The following is a 27,040-nucleotide window of genomic DNA, read 5'->3' as shown; positions in this document are numbered from 1 at the left end:
TTCATCCAGTTCTTTTTGCTTGAAGATCGGATTCATCCTGCCGGTATGGAGCCGAGGATGGTCTGTGCAGAGGACCTGTCTGGATCTTGTGATCTTTTGTGATCTTTGCTGTCGTGTCGACGAGCCCTTCACAGGGGATTGTCTAGGGGACACGTTCTCTGTTGACATTCAGGGCTCTGTTGTGGTCGTGTCTACGCGCAGATCTTAGAAAATATTTGTAAATAGTGGTGCTTGCCAGTGCAAAATTTGCTGCCACCATGTTAGAGGGATGGGGTGTTTGCCAATGTGCAGGTGTGGGACGCACCAAAGTTGAACTCTTAGAGAAGGACGAGGCAGGAGGATGTGGGGGACATGACCCCTCCACAGTTTTTGCTGACACTGCACCCTGATTCAAATCATACCAAAAACATTTCTCAAAATTCGAAATTTTTCCATGTTTGAAATGTGACTAGGTGGTTGCTCAACTTCTATATGCAAGCTTGTCATGTAGCGTTGTCTCTATGACAACCATGTCACTCATTCATTCTAAAACCTCTCAGTAACCAGTATAAAGACACAAGCACTATGAGTCATATAGTATCTACATGGTATTCTGCCACTGATTAACAATTTGCGTAGGGATGCACTGTGCTATGAACATTTTGTTGGTTACCGATATAACCAACAATTCTTTATATTTGGAAGCCGATAACCGATATATTGGATGATAAATCTAAATCTAAATTTGTATAATGTTTTTGAGAGCCTGATTACAAACACAAAAGTGTCACCATTAAAAGCCATGTCCCAAACACACAATTATAATGTTCTCATTATAATTTTATGAAGCCTATATAACAGAGTTATGCTGTACAAGTTGCACTGAACTGTATTTTCCTTTTTTGAAGTGATTCCAATCATATTTCAAGCAATTCAAAACCATCATGTTGAACAGTGTCCATCTGAAGTGTCTCAGCTGAAGGAAATAACCCATTAATTATCGGCTTTGGCCAGTGCAGCTGGAATATATCCGCGTTATATTCTTATCGGGCCGATACCTCAAAAAAATAACATATATCAGCTGATACCGATATGGTGGCTGATATATATCGTTCATCCCTCAATTTGTGATTTCTTTTTTCACTTTATATCTTTTATCCTATATTACATAAGCAAGTTCAATTGTGCACATTAAACTCTTATTTCATAAACACATTGTTGATGCTGACAATTATGCTACATTTTTTGTTTTTAATTTTGTGTTAAGTGCTATATTTTCTTAAAATCCACAGCTTCCTATGAAGGTATCTCTTCTTGTATGTCTTCTCTTTTATATTTTGTTGGCAAATGTGTAGGCTACTTAAATGAAATGGGTCCAACTTTTCAAAACAACAAAAGATCTTGCCAGATTTACCTAAATAAGATTTAAAAACAAAAATAATACATAAAAGTAAATAAAAACAGAGGTTTGGTGTGTTTTACTTCCACTTTTCAAATCATTCTTTTACCCTGTACAACTAAAGTTTGTAAAATCTACAAGTATGCATTAATAGTGATGCTTGCCTTTGCAAACACCACTAATAAATCTGCATGTGGAGAATCAGTAGACTGAAATTTTGCAATTTAAGGTCAAATTGATGAATAAAGACATTTTCACTGAGCAAGAGCCGAACATTCTTGGAGGTACTGGGATGTTAATGGGATGTAAGAGTCTTCCAGCTGCACTGGCCCATTTCAGCATTAGGCAAAAGTACAAACACACTGGCATCATGACCCAGTTTTGCATCCACTCACACCAAACGCCAGACACAACAAACACAATTACAGGGGGTTACAGAACACTTCACTATCCTTGGGTCAGGTTCACCCACGCAATGGGGGGGAGGGGGGGGATCCTAAAATCCCTGTTTTGTGGTAATCTGGGCAATAACACACAATAAAATTATGTTTCAAAGGGTTTCTCTGAAAACAGTCTCTAACAATAATTCAGTTCAATGTAATTTAAACCAGAAAATTTAAGAAAATAGGTAGAATACTGTATGAAGGTGTTAACATTTTAAATAGAATAAAATAATTTTAAAGAATATTTTAAGAAAATATCACAGATTCAAAAATCACCCAAAATCATACTGACAACACTTTGAATGGTTGTTCTTTCAGTTTTAATTAAACAGATATATTCAGATTCATAATATGTACAATTCATGTCTATTGTAATTATATTAATATGTTTTAAATGGTTAAATATGTTGAACAGGTACCATATACTAATAAGATGCTAAAAAACAATAACTGTAAAATGTAAAACACACTGACCATTAAGCTAATCCACATTTGCTTTCTTTGTAATATATTGAAAAGTAACAAACAGTTCATCTGTAGAGTAAAAAAATTCAATATGTTGTTTATAATAACAATAAGCATTTTAATATAAATCACATAATCAGCCACTGTACTGCTTTTTCACTTTTGACTGAATCCAATGGAAGCTCGTATTTGGGTCCCTGTTAAATATGTATTCCTATTATTATTTCTATCATAATTTGGAACCAATTCTAAAAATAAAAATCCTTAATGGAAATTACTTTTTTGGATTCCAACTAAAACTAAGTTTTAATAGGACTTTCATGATTCCCAAAAGGATAAAATTCCACTGTAAGAAATCTAAATTAATTTAAAGACAATCTTGTGGGATTTTAAAACTTATACATCTTCCCAAGAGATTTTCTTTAGCTTAAAGCAAGACATTTTATAACAACACAAGTAGAGTTATGATGGAGATTACAGAATATTCAACAGGATTCTAAGATTCTAAGTTTCAGTCTGTTTATTTAAAGTGATTCTTATTTGACATCTTAAGTATGGGTCACAAATTATAAATAATGAAAATCCCAATAGGAATCCTCTCTTATGAAAATTAACCATGGTTTTACTATGGTACAAGTGAAGTGGGCTAACCATGTTTTTTTTGTTTTTTGTTTGCGGATTGATTACCATTTGCATAACCACAGTTTTAGTATAAATACCATGGTTAAAGTATGGTGCATGGTTATTTATTTAAACCATGATTAATTTTCATTAGGACTGTACACAATCCTGAAGCATTTTTAAGTAGGGATGAACAGCAACAGCCGTATTAGGCCATATTATTATAGCCATATTATTATGTATTAAAGCTCATTTCGCAAGATAATTTTAAATATTTTAAATACCAAAATGCATTTTTCCCTAGTCTCTTCAGTAGTAGGCTATAGGAGTCACCGTTTCGTTTTGACACAGCAGTAGATGTCATGTGACAGACTGCCTTAGGCCTGTGTCAAATGATCCTTCTTTGATGAGAGCTGGATGCTATTGAATATGAGTAGCATCAGTTAAGACATGTATGTGACTGCATAATAACCGGTAATGTACCGCATCAGTGTCTCCTCATCACGGCCTGCAGGCTGAATCACACGCGTCCTGATGCGCAGGCCGAGCTCGCCCATTCACACTCACATATCCATACAAAAATAACATATCACACGACACCCAAATCATACACACCAAGCTTGTTTTCTTGCATGCCTTCATTTCAACCGTTTTCCACCCATCTGCATTTGCATTCTATAAGCCTTGCGGTAATACATTAATTCTGTCCGGTGGTTCTCTGAAGCACATCTCAGCGACGGCGAACACATACAGTTAAAACAGCAGAGACTCAAATGCGCCCAGAATAAAGCTATGCTTACCTAGAAAACACTCCGCCACGATGTGCCACAGTCCACAAACCTCAAATCCACAATCATGGTCCTACATATTTCTCATAGCGACCTCTCAGCATCAGCAGCCGTACAATAAAACGACAAGCTCCGATGATGCAGCGTAACACCGCCCTCCTTCTCCTTCTGCTGTCGGGATGATGCTGCGAAACCACGCCCACTCAGGCTGTCAGATTGATGCTGCGTAACCCCGCCCCCTTCGAATGTCAGATTGATGCGCCGTAACTCCGCCCCCTTATACTGTCAAAATGACCTCATCACATTCACAGTTTACTCACTGCAGTCCTTTAGATAGATAGATAGATAGATAGATAGATAGATAGATAGATAGATAGTTTCCCTTCACCTTAAGTATGTAAATAAATCAGAGGTCAGGGCTTCTGTGCTACACACACACACACACACACACACACACAAAAAACATGTTTTCATTTGAGTTATTAGCATATGTTTTATGTATTAGCTGTGATTAGTATGTAAAAATGTTTTCACCTTGTTTGTTGTATTAGAAAAAAATCTAATTGAATTGAAATAGAGGTGTGGTTGGGGGGAAGGGACTGATGCTATAAATAGTATATTGTATAAAATGGTATGATTTAAAAATCATTTTGAACAAGTAAAGTTCAATAACAAAATAAATTCTTACAAAAATAATTTTTCTCTGTCTTCATGTCTATCTCGCAATGTTACAATCCACCACATAATAAACATTATATCACAAAAAACAAGACGTTAACCCCCTTACAGACGTTAAAGGGTTAGTTCACCCAAAAATGAAAATTAAGTCATTAATTACTCACCCCCATGCTGTACCAACCCCGTAAGACCTTCGTTCATCTTCGGAACACAAATGAAGATATTTTTGATTAAATCTGAGAGGTGGATCACTGCTACATAGGCTGCCAGAGGGAATGAAACTTGACGGCCCAGAAAATCATTAAAGAACATGTTTAAATATTCCATGTGCCTACAGTGGCTCAACTATAAGTTTATCAAGCGACGAGAATACTTTTTTTCCGAAAAAAAAAACATAAATAACGACTTTATTCGACTACTCCTTTTCTTCCTTGTGGGCCTGAGACGAGAGTTCAAGAGATTTCCACGACGCATGCGCGAGAACTGAACAAGAAGTATTAGAAGAAGAACGTCCTCTTCTCAGTTCTCGCGCATGCGTCGTGGAAATCTCTCGAACTCTCGTCTCAGGCCCACAAGGAAGAAAAGGAGTAGTCGAATAAAGTCGTTATTTATGTTTTTTTTTTTCGGAAAAAAAAGTATTCTCGTCGCTTGTTAAAACTTATAGTTGAGCCACTGTAGGCACATGGAATATTTAAACATGTTCTTTAATGACTTTCTGGGCCGTCAAGTTTCATTCCCTCTGGCAGCCTATGTAGCAGTGATCCACCTCTCAGATTTAATCAAAAATATCTTCATTTGTGTTCCGAAGATGAACGAAGTTCTTACGGGGTTGGTACAGCATGGGGGTGAGTAATTAATGACTTAATTTTCATTTTTGGGTGAACTAACCCTTTAAAGCAAAAAGTGTTCCTCTAAATAAATTGTTTGAATCCATTTTTGCCTTGACATCACATTGTCTCCTTACTGTATCTCATTACTTAGATCATGAATGTTTCTGTGCAGTCTGCTTTGGGTCTATTAATCAGATTTGATTGTAGAGCACTTTCTTCGGAACTCTTGCCCATAGGTACGAATCCACTTGTTGGCAACTAGAATGAAGAATTCAAAGGAAGAAGTTTTACATTGTGTAAGAATGCCCATACAAAAATGTAATATATGGCCATATATGTACTTATATTTTAAATAGCATGACATATATCTATACATTTATCTGACTTATCTGAGAACACAATATATGCCTGCAACATATATGAACATTTATGTGTTCAAACATGTGAAGAAAATATTTGAGTTCATCCATATATGATACCATATATCTGCATATATTACAGTATAGCATTGGTTTCTCGCATATATGGACAACATTAAGTATAAATATGTGACATAGATATTTGTTTCCCACATATTTAATAAATGTATGTAAACATACATGCATGTGATACTGATGCATTGAAATAAGTACATATATGCATATATACCTATATGCGTCTTACATATATTTAACATTTATGTGCATATACTGGAAAATATATGGCACTTACATGAAAACGGCCATTTTTGCTATATTTTGAAATATATGTTTCATATATGTCTATGTCTTTTATATATATGAATTTTGCATATATTCTCATATATGCAGCAGACATACATGGGCACTGACATTATATATGTAAATTACATATATTTACATATATTACATTTCTGTATGGGTGTCTAATGCACATATAATGTTTCTTTAATTTTGGGATGAAATGTGACATGGTTGTGTTTTCTTCATTTTCAAAAATAAATTATTTTTCATTAGTACAATACAAACCTCACAGAACACTTACCCCATTTATTGCCTACAAACACAGGACATGCTGCATGTAAAGTTCTGGCATCTTCATTTCCATTTCTTAGCAGGTTAAACCACAGCACTGCTGTACCCTTATGGAATAGAATCATGAACATGTGATCACAGCTTAAAATAAGTAATTTCATCTATTTCAATTTAATATGAAATCAAAGTCACTGTGTGGTAAATAAAGGTGCTTTAGGTCAACTAGCAAAGGTCAACTAACTCTCTTTGGCTGAAGTGCTGCACCAATGATAGGGAACACTGTTGCCCCACCAATGTCCACATCACTCATCTAAAATAAAGTAGTTAACTGTCAATAATCTGGAAAGTGGGAATTATTTAAAATATATACATGATTGGTTAGATTATACTCCATAGATTACACCCTCACATAAATTAAGATAGTAGAAATCCGGCCTCCTCTGAGTTGAAAGTCTGAGTCATTTGTCAACTGTGGAGAGATTTTGAAACAAAGTTATGAAATAAAACACAGTGCATGCTCTATTTCAGGTACATATCTTCAAACAGGAGCAGAGGAATGATAAACACATTTTAACAAATATTAACACCTTCATACAGTATTCTACCTTTGAGTCATAATGTGGCTCATACTGGCCTCCAATTCCATAATTTGCAATCTGTAAAAAAACAAGTGAATTTGTAGTTACAGATCGACTCAATTTTCACATGAACAGTCAATTCTGGCCTCTGTTTGAATGTTTCAGGAACCAAACAGGGTGCACTGTACTTACTCTTTCATAGATTCACTCATCGCTGAGTAGCGATGATGCAATGGGAAACGCCTCGTGCGGTGCTGATTATCTGAACCCGTATAAAATCACGCCAATTTATTTGCCTGATGGCGCAGGAGCCGCCTCAGCAGCGCTACATCACTTTCTATTTAGTGAACGCGCCATCTGCTTCTCAGATTTTCTTCTTCAGAAGCGGTTTATCTGGTCCGTGCTAGTTAAGCTATTTTCATTGGATGTACTCAATTTGTGCTTCAGCGACTGCGTTCAGTGAACTTGTTTCGTTCTTCTCTCGGTGAAGCACATGGATCTTCGACATTGCCACAATGCTCTCACGTCATTGCAAGCGACGACCCACACAGTAAGTGTGGGAAATGCCTCTGCATGTCGCATGTACGCGAGGCTATTTATGGCACTTCTGGCTGCAAGTTTTGTGAGAATTTTAAACTCTCCGGCCAAGGCATGCTTGCTTTGATAAGGATTCATCTGCCCTCCCCTGTCGCTCTGTGGCATATTACATGGCTGAGGCCCTTTCATGAATGGACCTGGGGATCGGATGTTGAGCTACGAGCAGGCCCGTTTCTCCCTCTCTCTCTTTCTCTCTCTCTCACACCCAAACACTCGCACCCTGCTGATTCGCCTGTCAAATTTCTCCACGATTATTTATACCCCAGTCCAGAGGCACGCAATGCCATTTCCTTTGGAATGGAGGCTGTTTTTTTCACCACGGCATCTGATTTTGGGCCCATGGCCCAAGCTCTAAGCTCTCCCACTTAGTGACCAGTAAGCCTGGCCTTCTGCGGCCTACACTGAGCTCGTGGATGAGCCTTGCAACTCTCAATCCCCTAAGCATGACAAGCATTTTCTGAGCAGCCAATCTAATTCGCACCCCTTTCGGAGAAAGCTGGCATTTTTCTGCGATTTTCATCATGAGATCTCAAGACCCTGGAAGCAGCCTTTTTCCACTCGTCTCGTTCTTTGGAGCAGGGCTATACTAGCATTCTGGCCACTTATCTTTTGTCTTCTTTTGCTTCATCTTGGAAGTCCTGCCCTCTTCTTCCTTCTAAGCCCTGTAGGACCTCTTCCATCCACGTTGGAAAATCATACTCAGCGACTGGGCAGGCAGGTATGGCGCTTCATACCATGGCCATTCTTCAGGCCTACCAAGCAGACGTCCTTCAGGAAATGGACAAGGGCGGGGGCCTGACACCAGAGGCGGTAAAAGAGCAACACAAAGCTACTGACCTGGTGCTGAGTGTGACTAAGCACGGAGGGTTGGACGCACCATGGCGGGCTTGCTAGCTGTCAACAGCCTTCTTTGGTTAAATCTTTCTGAGATTTGTGAAAAGCAGAACATTTTTCTACTGGAAAACTGCTAAGATGCAATCTGCTGCCCTTATGCAGTTCATGCCTAGGGCCTGCTAACCTTCCACTCCTGCCTTCGCACCCAGGGACCGCCTTGCACACAGGAAAGAGACCTCTAGGAGGACTGACGAGCTGAGACATCCCCCACTTTGCATTGTTTGGGGAGCTCATGCCCGTCCCATGCCTTGCCAGCACCATCGTAAACGTGTTGACCTGAAACAGCCAGAAACACCTGCTGCTTCAGCGTTGCGGGGTCACTCCTGATCTTCAGGTCAGTAAACGGAGAGCTTCCCCCATCTCAGGAGTGAGGGACAGACCGCTAAGGTGTATCTGTTCCCCCTTGAGATGATCTCTGGTCCAAATCTGTTATACCCACCGCCATGCACATTTCGGGATACAGAGTTAGGTTACTAACACTATCTTCCTGTATTTAAGGATGGAGATGCATCAGACTATCTCCCCTCAATACCTCTTCTCAATCAAGCTGCTCGAGCTCACTCGTGACAGGAGACGCCTCTGGCTTTCTCCCCGTGCCCAATGCTCCAGCTCCTATGCCAAACCCCACCTCCTCATTAGCCCTATTGGGGTGCTGACTGATGAGGCAGTGAACCCTAGGTTACCTTGTGAGTCAGTCCTAGAGCTCCTGCTGTCCGATTTTAGGGAAAAATCTGGTCTATTGGAGACCAATAGATATTTTGGGTGCATCAAAAGAACACCACAGATACAGTACAATCCACATGCGAAAATCTCACAGTAAAACAAGCAGCAGTGCAAAATATGATATTTTGTGTTTTGACAGATTCTAATTTTTTTATGTATAATCTTATTACTCTTTTAATTCTTTTTATAACTGTATCCACTGTATGTCCGACTGATTGCACTGTATTCCTCCTTTTGATTCTAAACTGAACTCAAATGGCACTGAGAATTGGGTGAGACAAACATAAATTACTTAATTGGGGAATTTGGGAGACTAAACCATGCTGATGACCTGGGTCTATGGTGGAGTAGTGAATTTGATGTGTAATTAAACTCGAGGTTCTGTGGGGTGCGGACTGGATTGATTCCATTCCTAGGGCTTCCGAACAAATGGGTTTTTCGGGTGTGGACTGATGGGGCATTGAACCTGAGGTTACACCATGAGTCAGTCCAAGAGCTTCTCCTGTCTGATTTTAGGGAAAAATCAGGTCCATCGGAGATATCCAATAGATTTCTTAGGAGCGCCGAAATTGCAATTCAAAAGCAATTTGAATTGCTATAGTGTATTAAATGTGCTATATAAATAAACTTGCCTTGCCTATTGGGCCAGTCTTCATTGCCAAAGGATGCCTCAGTGCCTCCTCCAGTAACTTTAGCTTCATGCCAACCACCTCTCGCTGGCAGCCACATAAGAAGTCTGGCAGCCAAGCTCCCACCAGGGCCCATTCTAATGTAACCCCTGTCTTACCACACGGCAGCGTGGAGGCTTCTGCCAGGTGTGTCGCGCTGGGTTATTCACAAAATCCAATTCGGATGTATTCTCCAGTTCTGTCGCAGTCCTACTTGCTTTGACAGGATTCATCCCACGGTAACAATCAGCGCCCTAGAGGCCTCTGTTCTACAGCAGGAAGTGACATCTCTCCTCCAAAGGGGGCAATAGAGGAGGTTCCTCCTTCAGACATGAACCGTTGATTTTTTTAGGCACTACTTCATCGTTCCAAAGAAGAGCTGGGGTATGCGTAGCATATTGGAACTGGTTCGCCAGAATCTTTCCCTCTACGAAGGGAAATTCAAGATGCTGACATTAAAATCCATCCTGGCATAGATCCGAGCAGGGGACTGGTTTGTTACCATGGACCTGAAGGATAACTATTTCTACATCCAGGTCATTCCACAGGACAGGACAGGTCATTCCTCAGGTTCGCCTTTGAGGGAAGGGCATACCAATATCGGGTTCTTCCATTTGGTCTGGCTTTGGCTCCGTGCACGTTCTAAAACTGCATGGACGCAGCTCTGGCCCCTTTGAGGCTCCAGGGTATCCGTGTACTAAATTACATTGACAATTGGTTCATTCTGGCTCAATCCAGGGAGTTGGTGTGTTGTCACAGGGATGTCCTTCTCCACCCCTTCCGGTCTCTTGGTCTCAGGCTGAATGCTCAAAAGAGTGTCTTAACACCTTCTCAGTTCTTGGTTGTCCAGCTCAATTCACTATTGTTGCAGGCTCGCTTGGCCCCTGCTCGAGTTCCCAGTCTCTGTGCGTGCTTGGCTAAGATGCAATCTGCTGCCCTTATGCAGTTCATGCCTAGGAGGGCCAACTAACCTTCCACTCCTTGGCCCCTGCCTTTCGTTTCAGTCTTGGCCATCATGTCGCAGTGGGAACATGCCGCAGACTTCTGGGTCTCATGGCAGCAGACTCTCCTGAGCTGCCTTTGGGTCTGATTCACATGAGGCTGCTCCTGTGGTAGATTAAACTCAGGGGCATCCATCCTTAGCCAGCTTTCCGTTTGCTGAGACTATTGGTCACCGTTGCCTTTGTGCTCCCTGGAGGTGGAAAGACCCTCTCTTTTTGTTACAAGGGGTCAAGATTGATGTGGTCTGCCACCGTTAGGTTAACAGGATGGACCGGAGTTTGCCTCGGGTCTTGTGAAGATCAAAGGGCCTATAAGCACAGGATCTCTCATTAATCTCTCATTGGCTGAGAGACGCAATTTCTTTGACTTATGAGGTGCGAAAGCTCCCTGCACCCCTGGGCATTATAACTCACTCTACTAGGAGTGTTGTGTCTTCCCAGGCTCTTTTTAGAGGAGTCCCTTTAAAGGACATTTGTGTTGTGACAGGTTGGTCCTACCCTCACACTTTTATCAAGTTTTACAACCTGGATCTGGATGCGGGCCCTGGTTCCCGGCTTTTATCCGCATGAACCAGCCGTTTTGGTCCTGGTTGAGTTTGGTCTGGCAGCCCTTAGCTTGGCGTATGTGGTATATAATTCCCATTGCTTCATCGCAATGCACCGTTGAGTGAACCTATGAAAAAGAACTTCTTGGGCTACTTATGTAACCCATGTTCTCTAAATAGGAAACGAGACACTGCATTTGTTGCCAAGCTCTTCTCTCTGCCAAGGGGGCTTCTTTGTTAGAAAATCTGAGGAGAAGATGGCGCGTTCATTATATGAGTGACATTGTGCTGCTGAGGTGGAGCCCATGCCATCAGCCAATAAATTGGCGTGATTCTGTACGGGTTCAGACAATCAGCACTGCCCGAGGGCATTTCCCATTATGTCATCACTATGCAGCGTCTTGTTCCCTATTCAGAGAAGATGGGTTACGTAAGTTACCCCGAGATATTTTCTTGTCAGAAACTTGAACCTGGGAAATGTGACCTACAGTACATGTTTGATTGTGGTCTCTACATACATAGACCTACAAGAAATCTGATAATGCTATTAAAGAAAATCATATTACTGTAATTAAGGACAATTACATGATCTGCAATTACATGAACAGAAACAATCTGTGTGGTATAAAGTGCTATATAAATAAAGGTGACTTGACTTGACTATTGACTATTAAGGTTTGATTTCTTTTGGTCATTTAATAATTGCCATACTTCCGTTTGTGTTACACACGTTTTAATGCACATAGCTAATAAATCCCAAAGTTGCATCTTGAGGCCTTGATCCAGTTCTGTAATATTCATGGACTGAAAGTCCGCCATTTTAAATTAGCATCCTATACAGATCAATCCATTATACTAGTTTATGCTTGAAATTCAACCTAGCATTTTGATTCGGTTAAAACTGTGAGTACCTGAAGGTCCTCTGCTGTCTCCAATTCTAGACCAGTGACATCAGCAATTCTTTGGTTGACCTGTGTGATCACAGGATCCTCATCTTCAGAGAGCCACGCACTGAGAGACATAAAGAGGACAATCACATTAAGAACTAAACGCCCTGTGTCCTTCTTCTCAACTGCTAACTGCCCTGGACTATAAGTATTCCCTTACGGAGTAGTTTTCTGTTTTTCATGTTTTGCTTTTTTTTTTTTATATTATAAGCCCATACAGTCTTGGCCATCATGTCGCAGTGGGAACATGCCGCAGACTTCTGGGTCTCATGGCAGCAGACTCTCCTGAGCTGCCTTTGGGTCTGATTCACATGAGGCTGCTCCTGTGGTAGATTAAACTCAGGGGCATCCATCCTTAGCCAGCTTTCCGTTTGCTGAGACTATTGGTCACCGTTGCCTTTGTGCTCTCTGGAGGTGGAAAGACCCTCTCTTTTTGTTACAAGGGGTCAAGATTGGTGTGGTCTGCCGCCGTTAGGTTAACAGGATGGACCGGAGTTTGCCTCGGGTCTTGTGAAGATCAGAGGGCCTATAAGCACAGGATCTCTCATTAATCTCTCATTTGGTGAGAGACGCAATTTCTTTGGCTTATGAGGTGCGAAAGCTCCCTGCACCCCTGGGCATTATAACTCACTCTACTAGGAGTGTTGCGTCTTCCCAGGCTTTTTTTAGTGGAGTCCCTTTAGAGGACATTTGTGTTGTGACAGGTTGGTCCTACCCTCACACTTTTATCAAGTTTTACAACCTGGATTTGGATGCGGGCCCTGGTTCCCGGCTTTTATCCACATGAACCAGCCGTTTTTGGTCCTGGTTGAATTTGGTCTGGCAGCCCTTAGCTTGGCGTATGTGGTATATAATTCCCATTGCTTCATCGCAAGGCACCGTTGAGTGAACCTATGAAAAAGAACTTCTTGGGCTACTTATGTAACCCATGTTCTCTAAATAGGGAACGAGACACTGCATTAGCTGCCAAGCTCTTCTCTCTGCCAAGGGGGCTTCTTTGGTAGAAAATCTGAGGAGAAGATGGCGTGTTCATTATTTGAGTGACATAGTGCTGCTGAGGTGGAGCCCATGCCATCAGCCAATAAATTGGCGTGATTCTATACGGGTTCAGACAATCAGCACTGCCCGAGAGCATTTCCCATTATGTCATCACTATGCAGCGTCTCGTGCCCTATTCAGAGAAGATGGCCCCTAAAAGGCCGTAATCTCACTTGGCACATAGGCCCATACTAGTACACACACAAGTCCTCAACCTTGACATTAATAACATAACTCACTGTACACAGCTAAGCTCTCCATATTAACAACTGTACAATTATTTGTCATGCCAATGACTATTATTTACTGTATATCAAATAGACAAAATGTGGGGGAAGGGTGTCACAACACAACCTTTTGTGCCCGTTGTTCCTTGATACCCTCAAGGGGCTGTCTGGCTACACCTGCCACAATCTGTGATTCGTCAAGTGGCAGTTCCCAGTGGGTCATTCAACCATTCTCTGCACATCACTGCTGCTGGGACATAAGAGGCTGTTAGAGCTGTTTGCCCCTAGAGAATACTGGCACTGCCTTTTCAAAAAAGTCCCTTGGTCCAAAAGTTTGTCTGTTCCCTGCAGTTCCATTTCAGGACGAGGAACAGAACAATTCCCCCTCCTTATTTCAGGCTCTGCCCCAAGTCAGTGGGGTTGAAAAGAACGGGCACTTGATAACCTTTTCAGAACATTTGTCAGCGTGGCATTTTCTGCCAAATGTGTTATTGGATCCAGAAAAAGGTAAGCACAAAATCCAGTTCTAGAGGTACCCATCACGCTTTAACGGTGTGTTCCCGACAATAGTAAATGTTCGGAAAACCCTGTTTTTAGCACGGAGAGGGGCCATAGTACCTTTATGAAGTGCATGGGTGCAGCCCTGGCTCCTCTGTGACTCCAGGGCACCCGTGTTCTGAATTACCTCGATGACTGGCCTAATCCTAGCCCAGTCCAAGGCTTTAGTAGTTTAACATCAAGATGTTGTTCTAGCTCATTTAATTTGACCATATAATATGGGCTCAAGAGCAGAGGCTTTACCCTTGGTGTCACCCTCGGCAAGCCACAAGGGTTAGGCGCATGTTCAGCAACCCCACTATTTGATTTAGGGTGTCCAACTGGGGTGTTTTACCATCGAAAGATTATTGCAACGGAAGCCCCATATATACGGGCTGGGGTGGAAGCCTGGAAGCCGGACTCTGGGAAAGCCAGAATCTCACTTGGCACATAAATTGCTTGGAAATGATGGCAGTGCTTTCTGGCATTGAATTAATTTCTCCCGGACCTGAGGGGCTGAACAGACAACATGTCAGTAGCATACCTTGCTTTGACCTCATGGTAGACTACCTTCACTGAGAGCAGTCTATTTCCTGGGATGTCTGAATGTGAGAGCAGACTTCCTGTCAAGGCAGATGCTGAGGCAATGAAGAAAGATGGCAATGGCTGAGTGCACACCTGTATGCTTTCTCCAATAGCACTGCTCCCAATAGTTCTGGCAAGAGTATGGCAAGACAGCGTGTGCCCCTTGTTTGTAGTTCTTTTTTGATCAAAGTCTTTTTATTGTATTTTAACATACAACAAACAACAGACACTTAGCGACCCAGAACCCACCCACCCCCATCGCACCACTGGTATAGAGACAAAAATAAAAAAAATATATATAAAATTTTTTAATATAAAATAAAAAAATTAATTTAATTTAAATAAAAAAAAATAAACTCATTCAATGTCATTAGAGTCCATTTGTTCAATTAGTGTAAGAACAGGTTGCCAGATATTACTGAATTTAATGTTATTACCCTGCAAATTATAACGAATTTGCTCAAGTGTTAAATAGTGCATAACATCGTTAATCCAATGTTTAAATACAGGTGGAGACTTATCCTTCCATTTCAATAAAATAATGCGTCTGGCCAAGAGAGTTACAAATGCTATCACTGTTTTATCCCATTTGCCTATACCAAGTTCTTGTGGTACTACTCCAAAGATGGCAATGATCGGTGACGGGTCAATATGAGTATGCAATACTCTAGAAAGAAAAACAAAAATCAACTGCCAAAACTCAAACAGTTTGGGACAGCTCCAGAACATATGTGACAAAGTGCCTGGCTCTATATTACACCGATCACACTCTGGGTCAATATCTGGTGCAATTCTAGCCAACTTTACTTTTGACCAATGTAAACGATGAGTAATTTTAAACTGGATAATGGTGTGTCGTAGGCAGATAAAAGATGAGTGTATGTTATTGAGAACGGCCTGCCATAGCTCATCTGATATCTCTGTATCCAGTTCTTCCTCCCACTGATGTTTTAATGTTGTTAATGGCTTCAAATTGTCCATGCTGAGTATAGAGTATAATCTACCAACAACCTACCCAGGCCAAATCTTAAGTATTTTGTCTAAAAGGGAATCTGGTGATATCAAAGGACAAGATGGAACATTTGCGGAAACAAAACTGCGAAGTTGTAAATATCTAAAAAAATGTGAATTAGGAATGTCAAAATGTGTTCTCAAATGTTCAAAACTTGCAAAGGTGCCACCTATATATACGTCTTTGACTGTTTTCAGGCCCTTTTCAGTCCATGTTTTAAAAGCATCATCAGTTATGGAGGGAGCAAACATGTTATTTCCCACCAAAGGGGCATCCATGGACATCTCAGTTAAAGAAAAAGCCCGTCTGAACTGTATCCATATCTTGAGGGAGTGCCTCACCACTGGATTTATGCAGTATGTTGATATGGATTCTGGAAAGGGTATTTTAGAGCAGGCTAGTGCATGTAAAGATGTTTGTGTGCAGGATGCACGCTCAAGCTCTAGCCACTTGGGACCTGGGTCTTCAACTCTATAAAAATGAATCCAGTGCATTATGTTTTTAATGTTGGCAGACCAATAGTAGTATTGAAAATTGGGTAGGGAAAGCCCACCATGTAATCGGTGACGTTGCAGAATTTCCCTACGTATACGGGGATTTTTACCATTCCAAATAAAACCGGACAAAAGTTTATCTATATTTATGAAAAAAGATTTTGTTAAGAAGATGGGGATACACTGGAAAAGAAACAAAAATCGGGGCATAATATTCATTTTAATAACATTTATTCTCCCCCCTAGCGACAAGGGAAGGAGATTCCAGTGATCTAAATCTTTTTTTAAACAATTTAAAAGTGGAGGGAAATTGGCTTCATAAAGATCTTTAAACTTACGGGTTATCCAAATACCTAAATATTTAAATTTGTTAGTGCATAATTTAACTTGGAGGGACTGAATTGTAGCGAACTGATAATTAGGGTCAATACACATAAGCTCACTTTTCTGCACATTGATTTTATATCCTGATATCTTGCCAAAGGAATTTAACAAATCAAACATCTTTGGCAAACAGGTCACAGGGTCAGTCATATATACTAGCATGTCATCAGCATATAACGACACTTTATGCTCAGCCCCTCCTCTCATTATGCCCTTAATATCAGCGCTGTTACGCAGTGCTATAGCTAGTGGTTCTATTGTTAGGGCGAATAAAAGGGGTGACAAGGGACAGCCCTGTCTAGTTCCACGCTGTAGATCAAAAAAACCAGACAAGTTGTTATTAGTCCGAACAGCTGCCATAGGTAGAGAATAAAGTGTCTCAATCCAATGTATAAATTTTTGTCCAAAACCAAAGCATTTCAATGTATAAAATAGGTAATCCCACTCCACCCTATCAAAGGCTTTTTCTGCATCTAGGGATATTAATACCTCTTTGCCCTTGGGTGGAGTGGGATCATAAAGAACATTAAGTAATCTACATATATTAGAAGATATTTGTCTATGTTTAATAAATCCTGTCTGATCATCTGAGATCAATGAAGGAAGTACTTTTTCCAGTCGTAGGGCTAGCATTTTAGCAAGTATTTTACTGTCAACATTTAACAGAGAAATGGGACGATATGAGCCGCATTCTACTGGGTTTTTCTCTTTTTTAAGAATAAGGGTTATAACAGCCTGACGCATAGCAGGAGGGAGTGAGCCAGATGTAAATGATTCTTTATATGTAGAGAGCAACAGAGGGGCTAATTCTCTAGCGAATTTTTTAAAGAATTCACTAGGAAATCCATCTGGTCCTGGACATTTACCATTTTGCATAGATTTAACAGCAGAATGAAATTCTTCCTCTGTGAATACTTTTTCCAGTTCAGAAGCCATTCGGTCACCCACTAAGGGGATTTCTAAATTATCAAAAAAAGACTTGAATAGGTATTCATCTTTATGTGACTCTGAAGTGTATAGTTTTGAATAAAACTGATGAAATATCTGGTTAATTTTAGAGTGATTTATATGTTTGGTGCCGAACTCATCTGTTATTTCAGATATAGACTGAGCTGCAGCTTTCCGGCGCAGTTGGTGTGCAAGGATTCTGCCTATCTTCTCTCCATGTTCATAAGTTCTGTGCTGTGTCCTATTGAGGTTTGATATATGTTTGGTTGAAAGGAGATTGAATTCTGTCTGTAGTATCAGTCTTTGCTTATATAAATCTGATGATGGGGCTTGCGCAAGTGTTGTGTCTATATGTAATATGTCATCAGTTAGTGTCTTGAGCCGCGCCGTTTCACTCTTTTTCTTTTGGGCACAATATGAGTGTCACATGCCTGTCCTGTCTTGTGTTGCACATGGGTGTTTTGTTATTTTGGGCCATGTGCTCTGGTCGTTGTCTGATCCCTCCCCCTCGTTACCTGATTATTGTTTGAGTTCTTCCACCTGTCTCCTCTTGTTTGCAGTCTTTGTCGGATCGTTGGCTAATGTCTCCTGTTCCCCGTGATTCCCCGTTCCCCACTTCATGTTAAGGTTCAGTTGTTTCATTCTTATTTATTGTGTTTTTCCCCCTCGTGGGTTTTTGCTTTGTGTTTGTTTATTTTTGTAATAAATTACCATTCTCTGCATTTGAGTCCTCACACCTTTTTTTATCTTGCACGTTCCGTGACAATGAGATCATTTGTCCCCTTAAATACGCTTTCATGGATTCCCATATTGTTGAAAACGACATGCCTGGTGTTTGATTGTGTTCCAAAAATGTGACTATTTCAGATGAGATAAATTGAACAAAACATTCATCAGCAAGCCATAAACTATTTAGGCGCCACGAGCGGTATATGACTTCTGAGACAGGTATCTGTAGTGTCATCAACATTGGAGCGTGGTCCGAGATAACTATAGCATTATATTCACATTTACTGACAATAGGAAGGAAACGATTATCGATGAAAAAATAGTCTATTCGTGAATATGTCTTATGAACGTGTGAAAAGAAAGAATAGCACCTGGAGGTGGGATTATTGAAACGCCAAACATCTGTAACTCCGTACGAGCGGAGAAATAGTTCAATAGTCTGGGCAGACTTGGTTGGAGATATGACTCTAAGAGAGCTACAATCCAAACTGGAAAGAGCGCAATTCATATCTCCAGCCAAAATAAGGTAATGTGTGTCCATATCTGGTAGACAGGAAAAAAAATTGGAGAAAAAAGCATGGTCATCCCAAGTGGGTGCATATACATTAGCTAGAATAACTGGAGTTTCATATAATCTACCTGTGACTATAACATATCTGCCAGATCTATCTGCTTCTACTTTCGACATTGTAAAAGGAATGTTCTTATGGATTAAGATGGCTGCACCCCTAGATTTACTATGAAAATCAGAATGATATAGTTGGCCTATCCACCCTCCCCTTAGTCTAGAATGATCAGATGTTCGCAAATGCGTTTCCTGGAGAAATACTATTCCCACATTAAATTGGTTGAGATGTGATAATACTTTTTTACGTTTCACAGGATGATTTAAAGATTTAACATTCCAGCTCACAAAATTTACAGGGCATCCTATATCTCCTGTCAACATCTGTGCATTAACCATTTTCTATTTTGTGCAAAATTATTAGTGGACTCCAGCTTTAATAAACATAGCAAGGATATATCCTCCAGAAAACAAAACAAAACCCATAAAGAGAACCCTGGTGCGATTACCTCCCACCCCAAATCACCTATTATCAGAACAAGGTGAACCCTAAACCCCTTACAGTGGTATCCGCACATTAGTGCTTGTATTGGGGAACTCCAGTTCCAACAGGTTGCTCTGCTAACAGTTTAAACAAAATAAGATGGCGCTTCTTTATAACATTATTGGTAACACAGTATTGTCCATTCAGAAGCTGATAGCCTGCATTCTTGAGAGAAAAAAAAAATTATAATTTAAAAGCTGCTTGTAATTGTTATTCAATGGCTACTTTCACTCACCAGAACATCAATATACATGTGTACAATGAAGTGTGCCACGCTAGGCCTTTATTCTGCAAATTCTCAGTCATCATTAGAGGTGGGTCTCCCTCCATCGACGATGTTCGACTGGACGTATAACAGTGCCTGTTTCGGATCAAGAAAGTCCTTCCTAATCCCGTTGTAAGTGATACGAAACTTCGCCGGGTGAATGACTCCATAGCGAACATCTGACCGGTCTTTCAGTAGTTGTTTAACTTCGTTGAATGCAGATCTTGCGCGTGCCACGGTGGGGGGATAATCTGGAAATATTGAGATGGACAGTTCTCCGTATTTCAAAGCGCCACCCGCTTGCCTCGCACGGCGTAGCACCTCCACGCAGTCCTGGTGATAGTGTAGCTTTGCGATAATGGCTCGAGGCTTCCCCTTAGCTTTCTCCAGTTGAGGAGTTCGGTGCGATCTGTCTACCATCACATCTTTATCCATGGCAAACACTTCTTTAAGCAGCTTGGTGACAAAAGATGGCGAACCTGACCCAGCATCCTCCGGCACATTCAGTATTCGGATATTCGACCTCCTCATTCTCCCTTCCATATCGAGACACTTATTCTGTAGATCTGAGACTTCTACTTGAAGTTTGCTAACTGTAGTCTGAAGACACGCTACATCATCCGAACATGTGGTCAGACTGTGTTCCATGTCAGCGACTGTAGTTTTCACCAAGTCCAGGTCAGAGCGAAGCAGTGAGATACTATTGACAACTTCAGGTTTGACAGACTGTATTTCAATTTTAACGGCCTCAAATTCACTTGCAAGGATGTCTTTCAGTTCTGACCTGAGTAATGTAGATATGTCTTCCTTCATCGAGGTAAGAAGTTCAGTCTTAGCATCAGTCATGCTAGCTTGTTTGCTGTTAGCCGCGTTTCTTCCCGTATAGGTAAATTGTCGAAGATTTTTCGCCATTGACAGAGTTTGCTCAAAATAAAATGAAACAGAGTTGCAGACTATCTAATGTTTAACTTTGGATATCTATTTTAGACCTATTTGAAGAATGTAATGCGCTAAAAATAAAGTTTTTTAAATAAAATTCAGCAGAGCTTCCCAAAACGTGGCTTACTCCATGGCCTGCTCTCTAGCGCCCCTCTTGTTTGTAGTTCTGTTTTGGCCAGCCTGTATATGGTTCTTGGACCTAGTAGCTCTCCTGGGAGGCTCTCTTTGGAAGATTCTGAACTGAAGCGACCTTCTGTCTTATGTACAGGTTTCAAATATACCCCTGTCCTGAGATTATTAAGAAAAGGGTCTCTTGACTGAGGTTGTTGAGACCTTCTTGAATGCTAGAACTCCCTCCACAAGGAAATTGTACACTCTGGGCCCTATCATACACCCGGCGCATGTGGCGCCAGGCACGACACAAGTGTTTTTTGCTAGTTTCAGCCCGAAGCAGTTATCATTTACACGTCTCTCGCAACGTTGTTTAAATAGTAAATGCATTTGTGCACATCTGTTCACCCATGGGCGTGCTGGTCTGAAAACTAGGTGTGTTCAGGCGCATTGTTGGTGCGTTGTCAAAATATCAACGCACCAACGCATTGTAACAGACGAAGAGCTGGTCTGAGGTCCTGATGCTTTGCGTTCTGTCCACATACAACCGCAAGGAGCGGATGGGACAGAGAAAAGCCAGGGCTGGGTCTGCCTCCTCTGGGGGGAGCATTGCAGGTTCACCACCTGGTCCCCAATGGGAGTGGTAGGAACCTTGTGCACATATCCATGGCGGGGTCTCAGGATAACGTGATAGTTAGCCGGCCCGAATTCCAGGCACGATTCATCGACCGAAAATGCATGCAGGTCCCCTACCCTCTTAATGGAGGCCAAAGCAAGCAAGAGAACTGTTTTTAAAGACAGGACTTTTAACTCAGCTGCCTGCAGTGGCTCAAAGGGAGGTTTCAGTCTCCTCGCTCCCCTCAGGAACCTGACAATCAGGTCGTGCTTTCCCACGGATCTCCCATCCACTGCATCGTGATGTGCGGCAATAGAGGCAACATACACTTTGAGGGTGGAGGGAGACAGCCCTCGCTCCAACCCATCTTGCAGGAAAGAAAGCACGGAACCGATTGAACTCCTTCAGGGGTCTTCTCGGTGAGAAGAACACCACTCAACCAACAGGTTCCACTTCAGGGTGTAAGCATGCCTCGTAGAGGGTGCTCTCGCAGAAGTGGTGGTGGTCCCGGCGATCCCATAAGTGATGTTTTGATTGCTGTCATACATACTTTTTTAAAGTTCAAAAGGAAGGAAAAGTGTAAAGAAAAAAAAAGTTCACCCACTAGCACTCTGGTTTTGCTATATTTGTGAGGCTATCTAAGACTAAAAATAATAAAAAGGTTTAATAAAAAAATTAAAAATAATAATAAAAAACACCAAAGAAGATATTTTGAAGAAAATTGGAACCAAACAACAATGAAGTTCATTCAATTGTATGAATAAAACAAGCAAACAAACAAAAAACATTGAGACATTTCTCAAAATATCTTTTTCTATGTTCCACAGAAGAAAGAGAATAATACAGTTTTGGAAAAGCAGGAGCGTGAGTAAATATTTTGGGTTTTTATTTTGGGGTGGAGGCACATACCTCTTTGACACACGGGATGCAGCAGACACCTTTTTTCCAGAGACTGGATCTATGACTTTAGCTCTGGAAAGCTAAATATAAACAGAGTTTTGTGTTGTATTAGATAAATATTGTTAATTACTAATAATACATATTCCAAATTTAAAAAAATGGTACCAAAAATTATCAATAATACCAATTATCGATTACCTATTTATTTAATTCCATATACATTCCCTAAAATTCCCCTACACACTGATACACACTGGCCAGTGTGATATTTTGAGAATGAACATCTGAATATTTTGTTTTATGAACTTCTGAACATGCAATATATCAAAAGAAAGAACAGAGCCTCTGCTCTGTTCTGTCAATGGCAGGGAGGGAGTAAACATGTCTACACTGAAATAATACTTTACAAGAGTAGTTTAAAATATGTAAATGTAACCTGTTGTAATTATTTTATATTAAGAGTTGATGAACATGTTGTAGTGCTACTTAATCAAACATAAATGGCATTTAATGTACCTTTTATATTAAATTTGCATGTACCTTTGGCCTGGCCAGTGTTTTGATGGTGTCCATTTCTTCTTCAGAAAGAAAGTCATGGTATCGTAGTATCATAGGCTGATCCCACTCCAGTTCCTCTTTAAATAGCACCAGCGGATTTCCTCTTCCTGTTCTGTACCTGCACACCAGTTTTCTCTCTCTCTGAGGCGTCTATAAGCCATAATGCAATGTTACTCCACGTTGACACATTCAATCTAATCTTCAACACTTTAGATTACAGTATTATACCAATATTCTGGTTTTGTGTAAAGTGTAAAACGTTTACTTTTGATGTGTAATGTTTGTTTTATGAAACCTTTTTGCTGCGTAGATAGACATATTATCTAGTATATTACCCCAAATAAGCCCAGTAGCTAAACTAGCAAACTTCAGCGATTCCAGTGAATATTTAGTTCTCTATTACACTTGCTGTATCACCCTGGTAACTTACTTAAATTACTTTGTTTGCAGGCAGACTTAAAAAATAGGGTTAAATTCAGCCAATATGATTAAAACTTAGATGTTGTGGAATGGCAAACCAATATTTATTAAATCCTCTATCTCTGTAAACATGTGATAGATTTTGTATTTTCAATTACAGATGGATGGCCCATTCAGATGTATGGCCCACAGAAACTGATTGGTGTGAATGACAAAGAATCAGCATTGCTCAGAGTGGATTAGCAAGTTAGATCGATCATCTGTGGGAGGTCCTAACAGGTTTCTATTGTTTGTAGCCCATAGGTCATGTCTTCATGTATAAAGTTCTGTCCCACACACAGAACTTTGGGTTAAGATTGTTGAAGGGCGACATGCGAACATAATTGCTGAAGGACTGCTACACTAAAAACCTTCAATAAATTCTTCTCCCCAAAAGAACTCTGGTCAAGCTTACTTATTTTATGTATTGGAGACATCTAATACATTGGCGAGCCACCCAAACCAGTGTTCGGCCAAATACAGCAAAATCTAACACATGTTTAAAACATAATATTTGATTGGTGAAGCCTTCGTTATTTAAAATAATCATTAGGTTTGAGCAGATGCATTTGTGGTGTTTGTTTTATTATTTTTTTTTAACCCTTTCTCTAATATATTTAGTTTTTTTTTCCAATTGTAATATTTTACTGTATTCTTTTTTTATTTTTTAATATTGTACAGCAGTTTGGTACACTGTGGTTTTACACTGTGGTTCAAAGTCATTTATAAATACATTTTGATTTGAGTCATGTTACATACAAAACTGGAAAGGAGTTTCTCGATCTAGCGAGTTCTAATCTGGTCAACTGACTTTATGTAACTTCCACACAACTTTTACTCCTCACTCATTGTTGTATCGATGTAGTGACGATGTAGTCAACTAGGGTTTGACCTTGGGAGCCCCCTAACACCTCTGATACTTCAGAAAAGGCCAATGAGAATTGGAGTTGGGGCTTCAGGTCAACTGGGAAAAGAGAAAGCTATCCCTGGTGCAGAGCATCTATTTTCTTGGTATGGAGTTGGACTCAGTCACTATGACAGCACGTCTCACGATGGGGTGCACCCAGTCAGTGCTGAGCTGCCTGAATTCATTACACCACTCAGATTGATGCATATGAGATCGCTTCAGCACTGGCTTCAGACTCGAGTCCCGAGATGGGCATGACACCACGGCACGTCATCGCCATTGCGGTATCCATTTCCTCTTTTGGAGTCAGCAGACTAAAGTCACTGCATGTCACTCACATCCCGGGTGACCTCAATCACGCAGTGGACTCGCTCTTGTGACAGGTCACGCTCCGCAAAGAGTGGAGACTCCATCCCCAAGGTGTCCAGCTGATCTGGAGTCGATTCTGTAAAGCACAGATAGATCTGTTTGCTTACCAGGAGTCTTCCCACTGTCCTCTGTGGACAGAAACTCCAGTAATCACAGCTGCACCAGGGGTCTGCGCAAGTATGTGTCCCCCCCCCCCCCCCCCTTTGCCTCAGCACCTCCGTGGCGAATTTCCCTCCGGAAGGAACTCCTTTTGCAGGGGAAACAATCTGGCACCCACGCCTAGACCTCTGGAACCTCCACAGTGACAGACACTAGCACTCAAGCCAGAGCCCCCTCTACGATGTGGCTGTATGCTTTGAAGTGGTGTCTTTTAGCTCGCTGGTGCTCTTCCTGAGGGCGAAGACCAACAGAGATGCGCGGTTGGGTCAGTGCTTTCTTTCCTGCAGAAAAGGCTGGAAAGGCGGTTATCCCCTTCCAGCCTAAAGGGGTACATGGCTGCTATAGAGGCACTTGATGAGACAGTAGACTGTATGTCCATAGGAAAGCACGGCCTGATCATTAGGTTCCTCAGAGGCGTGAGGATGCTAAATCCTCTGAGACTGCCCCTTCTGGCCCTACAGAGAGCTCAATTTGAGCCCTAGGAGTCAATTGAGCTATTTAAACATGCCCCTCCAGATTGCACTCACTTCCAATTAAGAGATCTGGGGACCTGCAAGCACTCTCTGTTACAGATATATGCCTTGTTTGGGACTTGCCTTGAGTTTGGTCCAGCATTCTCACATGTTGTCCTGAGGTTCCAGCTTGGCTATGTGCCCAATGCTCCCAGTACCCCTATCAGGGTCATGTGGTGAACTTGCAAGCACTCCCTCGTATTAAGGAAGACCCAGTCTTATCCCTGCTGTGTCCAACAGGTGCCCTGCACATTTACTAGGACCGCACAGAGAGCTTCAGATGCTCTGAGCAGACTTTTTTCTGTTTTGGGGGACAACAGAAGGGGAAGGCTTGCTCCAAACAGAGGATTGCCCTCTGGATTGTGGGTGCCATTTCTTTGGCATACTCTGGACGCCCTCCTATTCTCCATTCAGGATTTGGTCTCTGCCTTGTCCTTTTTGTCTGCATATGAAAAATAACACTTTCCCTAGCGCAAATTCTTGGGACCTGATGTGTAAACGTTACAATTTTCCATGCAAAAAGAACTAGGAGTAAATATGTGCAGACATGGACACGGAAACATACGGAACGTGCTGAGCGAAGAAATGAAGCAAACGGAATTATTTAAACTCTGTTTTACATCTGATATATGTTACATGTGTGTCCTGGGTCTCCCCCTGCTTGGTGTTTTGGTTTAGTCCTATTCAGTTTTCCCGCTCCTCGTTTGTCCTCAGTTTAGTCACCTGTGTCTAGTTAATTTGCCCCAGCTGTGTCTTGTTCCCCTATCTGTTCTCTGTGTATGTAAACCCAGTGTTCTCCCTCACTCCTGGTCGGTTATTGCGTTTATATGGTTGTAAGTGTTGCAGCTCCTGAGTTTTTGTATATTAAATTCCTGTTAGCAGTTATTCCTCGTCTCCTAGTGCTTCCTGCCTACACACACCGTGACAGAATAACCGACCCAAAAGATGAACGTGATGGCTGAAGCCAAGCTCCTCACCATTCAGCAGAATGGCCGTTCTTTGGAGAGGTATGTTGAGGAGTTCCTGGATGTTTCCCATCTAGTGAACTGGGGTAATTCCACAATTAATGCCTGCTTCCGGATTCGACTGGATGATGATAATTTATTCCGTTTCATCTCCGTTGATGATTGTTATAAGTCTGTCCCGGACTTTATTAATTATGTCCTTGAATTACATGGCTCTGATTTCCTCGTTGACTATGCAGAAGATAGTCAAAATCATCATTCAGTCCCTATCCGGAAGTATGTAGGCGATGTAGGCCCAGTTCACATCGATCCGGAACCCTCTACATACCTCTCCAAGAGCTCCGTGTCCCCCGCTTCACCCAAGATGGCCGAGCATTCATCGCGGGTCCCATCCAGCTCCGAACCTGCGCCGCTGGTCCCGTCCAGTCCCGAGCTTATGCATCGCGCCATACCCACCGTAAGAGTGGGGATCTTGGTAGTGCTTGAAGAGGAGGATTCGCTTATTGACTGGGACACAGAGCTTCCGCCGCTGATCCCAGCCAGCCCAGAGTCATCATCGCTGATCCAACCCAGCCCCAAGTCTTCACTGCTGGTCCCAGTCAGCCCCAAGTCTTCACTGCTGGTCCCGACCAGCCCCGAGCCATCATCGCTGATCCAGCCCGGCCCTAAGTCTTCGCTGCTGGTCCCAACCAGCCCCGAGTCTTCACCGCTGGTCCCGTCCAGCACAGAGCCTTCACCGCTGGTCCCGTCCAGCACAGAGCCTTCACCGCTGGTCCCGTCCAGCACAGAGCCTTCCCCGCTGGTCCCGTCCAGCACAGAGCCTTCACCGCTGGTCCCGTCCAGCACAGAGCCTTCCCCGCTGGTCCCGTCCAGCACAGAGCCTTCCCCGCTGGTCCCGTCCAGCACAGAGCCTTCCCCGCTGGTCCCGTCCAGCACAGAGCCTTCCCCGCTGGTCCCGTCCAGCACAGAGCCTTCCCCGCTGGTCCCGTCCAGCACGAGCCTTCCCCGCTGGTCCCGTCCAGCAGAGAGCCTTCCCCGCTGGTCCCGTCCAGCACAGAGCCTTCCCCGC

At 41.9% G+C, this 27,040-nt stretch overlaps 2 protein-coding genes across 3 annotated transcripts in view; both read right to left on the bottom strand.

The window, feature by feature from the left end:
* jakmip2 (janus kinase and microtubule interacting protein 2) overlaps nt 1-3,884 on the bottom strand; it is a 51,794-nt gene extending 47,910 nt beyond the window's left edge. Inside the window, exon 1 of one of the 2 annotated variants that reach the window (XM_077224800.1) lies at nt 3,708-3,884. The gene's annotated coding sequence lies outside the window, so the exon portion shown is untranslated. The remainder of the gene's footprint in view (nt 1-3,707) is intronic. The other variant, XM_077224799.1, reaches the window with a different exon arrangement.
* Nucleotides 3,868-27,040, bottom strand: part of LOC143733211 (prolyl 4-hydroxylase subunit alpha-2) — a 36,032-nt gene continuing 12,859 nt past the window's right edge. Inside the window, exons 7-14 of the mRNA XM_077224826.1 lie at nt 22,583-22,750; nt 22,052-22,122; nt 12,113-12,212; nt 6,801-6,851; nt 6,605-6,664; nt 6,437-6,505; nt 6,206-6,302; nt 3,868-5,461 (exon numbers count right to left, since the gene is read on the bottom strand). Of these exons, the coding sequence (XP_077080941.1) occupies nt 5,391-5,461; nt 6,206-6,302; nt 6,437-6,505; nt 6,605-6,664; nt 6,801-6,851; nt 12,113-12,212; nt 22,052-22,122; nt 22,583-22,750 (687 nt within the window). The 3' untranslated portion in view covers nt 3,868-5,390. The remainder of the gene's footprint in view (nt 5,462-6,205; nt 6,303-6,436; nt 6,506-6,604; nt 6,665-6,800; nt 6,852-12,112; nt 12,213-22,051; nt 22,123-22,582; nt 22,751-27,040) is intronic.

The sequence above is a fragment of the Siphateles boraxobius genome, unplaced genomic scaffold (assembly GCF_051911475.1).
Source record: "Siphateles boraxobius isolate OS27281-9 unplaced genomic scaffold, OSU_SipBor_1 92, whole genome shotgun sequence".
NCBI classification, from domain to species: Eukaryota; Metazoa; Chordata; class Actinopteri; order Cypriniformes; family Leuciscidae; genus Siphateles; species Siphateles boraxobius.
This window is presented reverse-complemented; position numbering and strand designations above follow the sequence as displayed.